General features: G+C 36.6%; 1 protein-coding gene across 6 annotated transcripts in view; it reads left to right on the forward strand.

Annotated features, from left to right (window-relative positions):
* Window positions 1-12,241, forward strand: part of synrg (synergin, gamma) — a 122,930-nt gene that overhangs the window by 48,036 nt on the left and 62,653 nt on the right. For all 6 annotated transcript variants that reach the window (XM_073053351.1, XM_073053352.1, XM_073053355.1 and 3 more), the window contains 5 exons: window positions 474-670; window positions 1,225-1,479; window positions 4,249-4,388; window positions 7,254-7,369; window positions 10,289-10,351. In XM_073053351.1, coding sequence (XP_072909452.1) covers window positions 474-670; window positions 1,225-1,479; window positions 4,249-4,388; window positions 7,254-7,369; window positions 10,289-10,351 — 771 coding nt within the window. The remainder of the gene's footprint in view (window positions 1-473; window positions 671-1,224; window positions 1,480-4,248; window positions 4,389-7,253; window positions 7,370-10,288; window positions 10,352-12,241) is intronic.

A 12,241-nucleotide genomic window follows, 5' to 3' on the forward strand; every position in this document is an offset into this window, starting at 1 on the left:
GTGTTTGCTATTGGTGCCCTGAGAAACAGGTACTGACTATCCACCCTATCTATGCCTCTCATAATCTTGTAGACCTCTATCAAGTCCCCTCTCATTCTTCTACGCTCCAAAGAGAAAAGTCCCAGCTCTGCTAACCTTGCTTCATATGACTTGTTCTCCAAACCAGGCAACATCCTGGTAAATCTCCTCTGCACCCTCTCCATAGCTTCCACATCCTTCCTATAATGAGGTGACCAGAATTGAACACAATACTCTAAGTGCGCTCTCACCAGAGATTTGTAGAGTTGCAACATGAAGATAATGTAATGTAAGATAACATGGTTATTGAGTGGTGGATATAGGATGGAACTTTTGAACTTGGATGTAGGATTCTTGATAAACTCTTGTTGAAAACAGGGCAGCAAATCTTGAAAAAATAAATTTGGAACGGTTCAAATACATACTTGTAAATGTACAAAATAATATTCCAACAGAGCTCTACAAGAAAGTTCTTGAAGTCACTCTCACCCCTGTGGGCATTGATACAGGAAAACTTTATCCTATTCTTCTCTCTTCGGGATTACCCAGAGAGATGTTGGGTCAGATATGGGCTTTTGCTAATCGAGCAACACCCGGCAAACTTACCAAAGAGGAACTGTATACTGTATTGGCTATGATAGCCATGTCACAGGTATTGTAACATTAATTGTGTACCTTCAGTCATATGGATTATTTCATAATTTTCAATTTATAATTTTTTGTTGTAGAACACAGAAAGATAAATTTTAGTAGAGAACAGCTCAATGTATATTGATCTGGTAATCTACAATAGAGGATAACAGATATGTGGAAGGAATTGAGTTCTTTTGATGAGTTCCACAAGCTTGTGGATTTTCTCCCACCTCCCTGAGTATTTATAATCTTATCTTCTGATGGTGATTAAACTGTTTCAATAACATGCAAATAAACCCACAAAATGTCTGGTTTTCTTAGAAAATCTAATGTTGTAATACAGAAAATCACTGGCAGAAGCATCAGAATTGACTGAGAAAGTACTTACAAAATATTGGGTTGACATATTGATAATGCCTTTCTGTGTATATAATATCATGCTCAATAAGGAAATGAATGTAATCTGCAACTTCATATTTCTGGGTTGTTTACAGGTTAGCAAATATATAAATGGGATAACGTCTGTGTAATTGGTCATTGTGATTTTAGTTCTACACTGCTTTTATTTTCCAGAGGGGCATTCCTGCATTGAATTTTGAAAATCTCAACCAGTTTTCATCTGCTCCTGTTCCCACATTAAGTGCAGTGCCGATGACTTTACCTACTTCAGTTCCGCAGCAGCCCATGATTTCGGTGCCATCTGGTCCGAGTGCAAGTCTGCCTGTTCAAGCAGGCCAGTCTGTGGTAGGCATGGATCTTCCTGCACCAGTGGGTGGCAGCACAGCTCCAGTTTCCAGCAGTTTTGTGGCATCTTTTCCTGCCAGCCAGGTAACAGTGTCACTAAAACATTAAGTTCATGATGTACAATAAAATATTAACAAAAACACGTGGTACTTTTGTGATTGAGAGCCAGATATGGATGTACAATTAGTGATTAACTTAATTAAAAAGCTAGTACTAAGACTTCTGTTATAACAGTTAATCGAAACCATATCAAGCTCAAGTTTAATTGTCATTCGACCATGCACTAGTACCCATAAATACACCCAAATGAAACAGTGTTACTGCGGTATAAGGTACTGAACACCGTACCAGCATGCATACACAGCATAAAGCACATATAGCCCATATGAGATAACAATAAAATACAGTCACACAACACAAAAATGAGTCCAAGCCCCTGAGTCCATGAATGTTGCAGCAGTGTGTAATAGCACATGTGCTATTTGCAGTGTGCTGTTGGTAATGCGTTTTGTACCTTGGCCCCAGAATAATGCTGTTTCGTTTAGCTGTATTCCTGTATGGCTCAATGGTAATTAAACTTAAACTTAATGACTTGTGTGCACTCAGTAGCAACTTTATTAGGTAGTCGAGTGGAACCCAGTGTGGTCTTCTGCTATTGCTCATCTGCTTTAAGGTTTTAACATGTTGTGCATTCAGAGATGCTCTTCAGCACACCACTGATGGTTATTTGAGTTGCTGTTGCTTCCTGTCAGCTCGAAGCAATCTGGCCATTCTCCTCTGACCTCTCTCAATAACAAATGCTTGTGCTGCTCACTGGATTTTGTTTTTCACACCATTCTTTGTAAACTGTATAGACTGTTGTACCTGAAAATCCCAGGAGATCAACAATTTCTGGGATACTCAAATCACACCGTGTGATACCAGCTACATGAAAATAAATTTGCAAAGGTACCCTATAAAAATAGGAGCAGTAATGTGAACTTCCACTCTTGTAATGGGCAATGAAAAAATACTGATAAGAAGCACCATTTAGCTATTGCTTGAGTGAATAAGAATGATTTTCTCTCCATGGTGCTAATGGATTTTATACTGACTCCTGCATTATTTCTAAATATTGATGTTGTGTAAAGTAGAGCATTGATGGAACCCCAAGAACTGCTTGGTAACTTCAAGTTAGCATTAGCAATCCAATTCCCAGTCAATGCTTTTTTCTCTCTCTCCTTAACATGTTGGAAGTTCTCTCTTCTCATTTTTTGACTTCAGGTTGGATATAGTTTTTAAAGCACCATCAGCTTTCTCGAACCTAGTCTTAGTTCATATTTTTCTGTGGATTACAAGAGGCAGTAAGCATGATCCTGATGCAGGACCATCCCATCCTCATGGTAATATGTCATTATGGACCTATTTTTCTCTACAGTTGCCCCTATTTTCTCTTCATAGATAGTGAATACGGTTAGAATCAGAATCAGGATTATCACTGACATATGTCGTGAAATTTGTTTTACGGCAGCAATACATTGTAAGATAAAAACGAAACGATAGATTAAAATAAGAAAAATGTACAAATATCAATTAGGTCTGAGGATCCTTTTTAATCATGCTCTCTTCTCAAGTTCAAGTTGATTGTCATCTGTACATAGACACAACCAAAGCAAACAAAACAACGTTCCTTCAGACCACAGTGTATCCCATATGTATACTGAAACACACACAACAGATAAAACAAAATATTACCACAAAAAAGTTAATAAAATGTAATTCAAAAATCTCCTCTCCCACCGTGTTTTAGAATCCATTTCTATTTGCTTTATTTAACTTATTTGAATTTTTTGAGTTGCAAAACTGTCCACCTTTTAACTGATCATTGATGCTCTTGCAGAGTAATAATTCTAAGATAATCACAGAGAAGATTGCGTCAGTGTTGTACATAGAATGTAAACAAACCAAAATTTGTGTGCTACCACTTTTGTTTAAACCCTTTTAGTACATTTATTTTTGAATGGAAACTGAAAATAATTACTTGACCTTTTGAACAGATAACATAAAAACTATAGATTGCAAGTATTAATAGAAATTGTTAGAATTTCCCATAAAACAGAGATCCATAGCTATAAGAATCATATGGATTAATGGCTTATGTTTAGTTAATGAGGTTCAAAGACAGAATACTGTAGGTGCTGGAAATCGAAAATAGAAGCTGATTTATGTGCAGGTGCAGTATATTCTTTGATGTCAGTGCTACAGATTCTTATCTCTGCATACCAGGTGGGTGTGATGATGCAGCTTTTAATGCCGTTAACTCACACCTCCAGGGACCCATATTTGGTTTTGGCCTCCAGTTTTGTCAGTATGGAGTTCGCCCATTCTCCGTGACCATGTAGGTTTTCTCTGGGTGTGTTGGTTTTCTCCCACATCCTAAAGGTGTGCTGTTAGATTAATTGGCTAAACTAAAATAATTAAAAGAGGGAATTGAGGGAGGTGATGAGTTGCAGGACTACAGGGGAATAGGACAAGGAGGAATAGGGTTTCTCTGCTGCAATGTGGTATGGACTTGATGGGCATCATGACCATCTCCTCTGTCATAATAAATGGCTTTCAAGTCGGTAAAGGAAGAAGGAAAGTTTATGAAGAGTAGCTTACCAATTTATAATGATGCTTCAAAAGGATATTTTATAAGTTCATGGTAGTTATTTGGCTGAAACACAGGAATAAAGTTACAGTGTGATGATTGTGGAAGTGTAATTCAACTGAATGAATTTCAAGCTGTGCATAACAATATGATATATTAGCAGTGTCCAAACATTATTCTTAAGATTAAATATATCACAGGATTAAAATTTATCCACTATTTAGGCTGCAAAATCTGATGACGATGACTTCCAGGATTTTCAGGAAGCACCCAAGCCTAATGCATCTGATGATTCATTCAAGGGATTCAAGAGTGAAGCCTCTGGAACTTTATCAAAAGCACCAAACTCTCAAACTTCAGTCAGGTTTGAATTATTGTCATGGACATCCCTCATTTTTTTTTTGTCTCTACTTTGACTTTTTAAAAATTTTAATGATCGGTTTCATTGGAACGGTGATTTCAGAAACCTTAATCTGGTGATAATGTGAGAGCTATAGAGAACAGTGCTTACTAATAATAATGTTCATTCTTAAAACTAATGCAAATGCCCTTGCCAAAACTTACTAAAGTCATTTCTATTGAGTCAGAACTAAATCACAGTTATCGATGAAGAGGAACTATTTAAGGCTGTATTAAAATGCAACTTAAAAATAGTAGATTTTTTGTTAAGAAGAACTAATTGATGGCTTGTCAAGTGATCCTTTATAATTGGGTGGTAAAGAGAGACTTTAACACGAGACTTTGACCAATGAGAGAATCAAGGAATCCCTTGTAAAGTTGTAAAGTACTGGGAATTAAGGAACAAATATAACTTGCGTGATTGTGAAAGGTCAATTGTCTCATCCTCGTGACTTTGCTGTAGGTGTTTCTCAGGGAACTATCCCAGGTCAAATAATCTCCAATCTCCAGGAGCTTCTTCAATAATCTTCTCTTAGACAAAAATAGAGTTGTTTGTTGCTGATTGTGCAGAGTTTTGTTCCGTTTGCAACTCTGCAGATAATTTATCAAAACAGATCATGGCTCTGTTCCATACAAGTGATTGGCAGTGAACACTTCCAAAGGCAATGAGAATCTAACAAACTCTGTCATAAAAGTGCTGAGGAAAACTTGAGCAGAAAGTTAACTGGAACACTGATATTAATACCCTGACTATAAAAGCAAATTAGAGTTTGCTTGCTGTGGTTATTCCCCAAAGCATTAAGCCAGCTCCATTATAAGTGGAATGAGATTGAATGCTGTCCATTTGCTGGATAAGTGCAGTCCCAACAACACTCAAGGAGCTCTACAGCATTTGGTATAAAGCAGCCTTCCTAAATTTTACCCATTCCTCCATGCTGAACATTCCTTCCCTTCACCAGTGCACTGCGACTCAATGCACACAGCAACACTCAAAGGCTGAACTCTCCACCATGTAGAAGAACAGTGATGTATGGAAAAGCTACACCTGAATGTTCCCCTCTAGGTTATGTGTCATTCATTTATTTAAATAATAGGTATTCATTTATTTATCACATGTACATCGAAACATAGAGCGAAATGCATTGTTTGCGTTAATAACCTAAGGATGTGCTGAGGGCAGCCTGCAAGTGTTGCCACACATTCTGGTGCTAACGTAGCACGGTCACTATGTTCAGCAGAACAATGCGGAACACAGCAAACAGCAAAACAATCTCCGTTCCGCTTGCCCACACACCCATAGTTCTCCAAACATTGGGCTTTTGACTTTCCCAGTAGACTTGCAGACTTTCAGACCCAGGCTTTGGCCATTAAAAGTTAAAATATTTTGCGAATCATCTGCCATTGTTGAGGCCAAATACTAAACTCACTACAATGCAACACTGTGCGAAGGCCAACTCCACAATGGTATCAATGTATCAAGTTACCATGTTTACCTGAGGAAAGTTGAGGATGGGCATTAATACTGGTCATGACAACCATACTCACATCCTATAGAGGAATTCATCAGTATGAATAAAATCTCAATTTTCGAATCAAATTCCAAAATACTTATTGTTGTGATTAATGGCAATTGAATTGGGTCAGGAAGGGGACCTTTCTCTGTTCCCTTTGAAATAGGATTTATCTTTCTCTTGTCAAATGTGTATAGTCATTTGTGGAATCTGTGCTAGCAGTGAAGCAACTTGTTACTTGTGAGAAAATAGCTTAACATCATCTAAGTAATATTAGCCATTGACATGCAGACTGTATTGTGTAAATTACAGGTATAAGCAACAAGCATTTTTAGGATAATCTCTTCCCTAGCATGAGCAGATTTTGCTGTTTTCTTATCCCCACTATTACCCTTTGACAATCAAAGGATGGTGTAATGATGTTGCTCTGAAGTGCGTGGAAGTGAAAAGGGGTTTCTTTTAAAATGTTGTAGATTTAAAATGATACTTGGGTGCTTCTAGATGAAATTACATGCCTTAATTGGAGAGATTTATTCAAAATTTAAAGTAAATTATTACCTAAGTACGTATACGTCACCATATACAGTCCTGAAATTATTTTCTTCTGGACAATCATTGTAAATACAAGAAACAATAGATTTTATGAAAGACTGCACACAACTGGATGGGCAGACAACCAATGTGCAGAAGACAACAGACTGTGCACATACAAAAAGAAAGAAAACCACAAGGCATTCTACAAGTAAAAACAAAAGCAGATACAATAGGGTCTTTTAAGAGACTCCTGGATAGGTGCATGGAGCTTAGAAAAATAGAGGACTATGGGTAACCTTAGATAATTTCTAAAGTAAATACATGTTTGGCACAACATTGTGGGCCAAAAAGCCTGTATTGTGCTGTAGAAAGAAAAAAAGAAATAATTTTTCTTTCTATGTAGAAATAATTTTTAGAATTTGTAGAATTAATTTTAGAATTAATTTGTAGAATAATGAAAGAAATAATTTTTCTTTCTATGTAGAAAGAAAAAAAGAAATAATGACAATAATAACAAATAAGTAAGCAATAAATATCGAGAACATGAGATGAAGAATCCTTGAAAGTGAGTCCTTAGGTTGTAGGAACAGTTCAGTGTTGCTGGGAGTGAAGCATCTGGTTCAGGAGCCTGCTGATTGAGGGGTAAAAACTGTTCCTGAACCTGGTGGTGAGTTCTGAGGTTTTGTTTGTAACACTGCTGAATAATAAAATAGTTGTGGCAGCTCTTCTGGCAGAGATTTGCGAAGAGTGATGTTTGAAATGGTTTTATGAATTCTGTCTTTCAGTGCACATACTTTACTGATGCCAATTTCAGGAACCTCTACATCATCGTCAGTTGATAAATATGCAGTCTTTAAAGACTTGACAGAAGACAAACCTGCAGAAAGTTCATCATTTGCAGGTACAAAACACTACCTTAAGGAATGTTTATTCCAAAACTGAGCACTGGAAAAAATGTGATGATTGGAATTCTACTCATAAATTATTACAAATACATGTGTAAAGATGCATGCACTTGAAAATCAGCATTTTCATCTACGCATATAAGTGAAGATGCAATGCACACCAAACGTTATTTCTTTTTTAAACAAAAGGAAGCTGTCAAGAATGTGAATACATTTCCTAAATACTTATAATCTCATATTTTAATTTTACTTGCCAAGAAATATGTTAAAGCTTACTCAGATTTTGTTGGTCAGTATTATATAATTTACTAAACAAAACGTTAGAGGAACTCAGTGGGTCATGAAGGGACTGATCAATGTTTCTGCTCAGGAATTCCTCCAGCAAGTTTTTTTTCTCCATGTTCCAGCATCTGCATTCTCTTGCATTTCTGTGTTATTTAATAGATTTCATATTTTCATTTTGTTTTGGAATGGACATTGTCCTATTTTCAATACTTGATTCTCCTGCCTACTCATTACATACTGCTCAGTGATCCAGGAATTTCTGCTGCCCAAGAGATGTGTCTGGTAAATATGATGACCTTTTACTGAAAAAGGGAGAAAATTGACCTTGTATAGTATCTATCATGATGTCATTGCCCCAGCACAATTTTTTAAAATGGAGCCATTTACATGAGGTACTGCAATATGAGCTAACTGCTCATGAGCATTTAGACACCAAATCAGCAAGCAGAGTCTCCAATCTAATATCTACTTGAGCCACATACAAATTGGCATGGGGTAAATAAGTTTCAGAAAAAGAATATATAGCGTGTAGAGAGAGTTAATAAATCACACATGATGGAATAGCAGAACAAACTCAATGGGCCAAATGGCTTAATTCTGCTCCTGTGTTTTACAATGTTATGATCTGTTCAAAATGGGTTCACGTTCTTGAAATGCTGGCATGTGTAATAGAAAAAGTGGGAGTTGAACTGTTAGTCTGGTCTACATCTGCACCATGCTGTGACCTGTAATACCGTGAGCCACATAACTTAGCGTTTATGATAATTTTAAGTGAAATAGAGGAGGCAAGGATCAAAGTTGCAGAAGTGCAGAAAAACAAGGAATAAGTACGAAGTGAGAGAGAAATATATTACTATGGGAAATGATAAGCAGACTGGCAGGAAGGGTTAGAGCGCACAAATCTAAGAGTAAATCTGCATGTAGCAGACTAACGTTTATGGTAATAAAAGACAAAATGTATCTGAGTGCAGGTAGCATGTGAAACAAACCAACCATTGATCCAGATGAGCAAAGATCATGAAAGGAAATAAATATGATCTAGGAATCATTACAAAGATGGGACAATACAGATAGGGACCTCAGCATTAAAAGCTACATGAAATTTAGGAAGGAGAAGTGAGGATATGGTGGAAAAGTGACTGTTAATTAATGAAAGCCTGAGTGCAAAAGAGCAGGCTTTTTTCCAAGTTCAGGAAACCAAGACATAGAAACAGTTTGGTGCAGATGAGAAATAATAAAAGGCAGGAAGGTACTTGTATACAGACCCATGTCAGGGCAGAAAATAAAAGGAGAAATAACAGGAGCTTGTCTATAATATAGGGAGGTAATTAGGGGGATTCTAATCTATATATGGAATGGAGATTATACCAAATGTAAACAAAGTTAAGGGAATACTATCCTTAAAGAAGAAACATTATAATTGTGTGAAAGTGTGTGGCAGATGAGAAGATTGGATCAAATCTAAAAATAATAGCTAGAATTATTAAAATTTAAAAAGAATGGGAAACTTAATATAGGAAACTTTAATATAAAGTAAAGTTAACTAGAAATTTAGACTCAATTTTGTTGGAATTTCTATGGAAATATCTAAAGCAATAATTGGAAGGAAGAGAGTAACTTGGGGGAAATTATTGTGATGAAGGAAGTGATGCTGAGCAAATTGTTGGATCTCAGGCTGACAAGTCTCCAAATCTTGATGGACTTTATTCTAGGATCTTAACAGAAAGAGGTAATGAGAGATTTGATGTGTAGTTTTAATTGTCCAGACTTCCTTAGATTTGGGAAAGGTTCAATTGGATTGGAAAAGAGTGAATGTGACCCCTTTATTTAGAAAGGGTGGACAGCAGAAGGCAGAAAAATACAGGCCTGTTTACTTAACTTCCATCTAATGGTAGCACACACAAAATGTTGTAGGAACTCAGCAGGTCAGGCAGCATTTATAGAAAGGAATCCATCTCAGTGAAATTGTTAGAGAATATTATCTGGCACTCAGAAAACTTCAAGGCAAAGTCAGTGTTTATGTTTGGATGTGGAAACTTGTTTGACCAATTTATTGAAGTTCCTTAAAGAAGTAATGTGCTGTGAATTTACTGTATTTAGATATCCAGAAGACATTGGATATGGTGCTGCATCAAAAGTTGTTGTGGAAGGTGAAAAGTTATGTAGAGATAATATACTGATGTGGATAAGGGATTGGCTGACTAACCTGAAACAGATAGCATATCTGATACCGTTGGTAACGGTAGAAAACCAAGCTATAAAAAACAAATAAGAAGTCTACAAAGAATATAGATAGGTTAAGTGAGTGGGAGGAGATCTGGCAGTTAAAATGTATGGATAATTGTGAAATTTTTCATTTTGGCAAGAAAAATAAATTGAAGCCTATGATGTAAGTGATGAGAGAGTACAGAGGAAGAACATATAAAACTGCAGATGCTGGAACTTAAACAAGAATAGAATTGCTGGAAGAACTCAACTGGTTAACCAACATCTACAGAAAGAGAAATCAGTCGATTTCTTGAGTTAGCAAACCTTACTCAGAACTGAGGGAAGGGTGAAGGTTTTACAGTTTTCAGAGTAGAATTGCTGTTATTTAGCTGAGGGGAAATAACTGTTTGAATTTTCTTTAGATTTTGGTGATAAATACAGTGTGTTTCGGGAGCTTGGTCAGAGTACAGAGAGCAAATCCTCAGGTGAGTAAGCATTGTCCACTATGTATTATTGTCTTTGCATGTAATAGCTAATGCTATTTCTTTTAACCCAAGAGTAAGCCGAGTGTAAATTGCGAATTATACGTTTAGAACTTGCTTGTCACTCTACATTTCCTTTCTGCGGTAATTCTTCTCCAAGTTCAAGCCTCATCAGGTTTGTTTTCAGGATGTGACCAACATTAGCATTGAACTGAGATGCGTCTAGAAGCCTTTGTGTTTGTTGCAATGTCCATACAGCAAAGAGAGACTTACTTGGTCACAAAGAACCAAGTTGGTTTAAAATGATGCAGAGTCACAAACAAGTGAAAATAAACTGAATGAACTGGTAAAATGCAGAATATTGCATAGATGCTAGATGATTAGACTGTTTCCTTTATATTTGAAACATTTTTATTTGCCAATTTATTTCTTGTTTTTAAATTTGCTGTAAGATTTCTGTTCACAACTTTTTTTTGGAAGGAAACTGAGTGAATTAGAATATGTCATTTGTATTCCAAAAATAAAACTCAAAAGGGTTTGATTGACCCTTTTCCTGTTGTTCTTTTACTGCTTTTTCTGCATTGGGCATGAAATTAAGGAGGGTGGGGAAAAGATGCAGAACTAAAATGCTCGTATTCAGAGAGAAAAGAAAGATCTTGTCATGAATCTTGCAATATTCTGTAGTTTCTTTTTTTTTTTCTGGATTCCAATTTTCTATCCAAGATCAGAGGAAAAGTTGCTTTACCTTTTTTTAAATTTGGGTAGGGTTTCATACGTCCTGCACCTAATAAAGTGGCCACTGAGTGGATGTTTGTGGTCTTCTGCTGCCACTTCAAACGATGATGTGCTGTGCATTCAGAGATGCTCTTCTGCACACCACTGTTGTAATACATGGTTATTTGAGTTACTGTCGCCTTTCCGTTAGCTTGAACCCGTCTGACTATTCTCCTCTGACCTCTCTCATTAGCAAGGCATTTTTGCCCATAGAACTGCCACTCACTGGATTTTTTTTTTGTTTTCTGCACCATTCTCTATAAACTCTAGAGACTGTTGTGCATGAAAATCCCAGAAGATCAGCAGCTTCTGAGATACCCAAACCACCCTGTCTGGCATCAACAATCATTCCACAGTCAAAGTCACTTACGGTAGATCACATTTCTTCCCCATTCTGGTGTTTCATCTGAACAACAAATGAATCACTTAGCCATATATGCATGCTTTTATGCATTGAGTTGCTGCCACGTGATTGGCTGGTTAGGTGTATGAATTAACAAACAGGTGCACCTAATAAAGTGGCCACTGAATGTAGAAGAAGAACCGTACAATTAATGAAATAGGCCCGGCTTGTGATGTGCTTGCTACTTGACCGTAGCAACTTCGTAAAAATTGAAGTGAACTAGTCAATAGGCTGTAGCCCGAAAGGTTTACAAGCAAGAATAATAAGCACACTTTGAATTTAACTAATGTGTGAGTTCAAAAATCTACTTTTTAAGTAGTTTTTCTTTTTAACCTCAGCCCAATTTGTGACTGCAGCTTTCTCAGTACTTAAGTTGTATTCTAGTGAATCACTAAACCAGTCACAGGTCCAAGTACTGGTCAGGTGGCAGTAGGAGACTGTAGACGGTTCGTCTCCTTTATTTAGTGGGGTATAAAATCAGTTTTACTATATGGCAATATATGCTGGAAATTTCTGTTCAAATGGAAGGGGAATCTAGATTTTGACATTTTCATTAGTTTTATCATTTCATTGAAATCTGGTACTGAACAACTGCAGCTTTTAGAGAAAGAACGGATGAAAAGCTGTGCTCAAGCCTTTTGTATTTTTACTCCATTACTTCATATTATCTCCAACATAATTGGCTTTTAAAGAAAAGTAATCATCTCACATGAAAG

This window comes from Hemitrygon akajei, chromosome 8 (genome assembly GCF_048418815.1).
Source record: "Hemitrygon akajei chromosome 8, sHemAka1.3, whole genome shotgun sequence".
NCBI lineage: Eukaryota > Metazoa > Chordata > Chondrichthyes > Myliobatiformes > Dasyatidae > Hemitrygon > Hemitrygon akajei.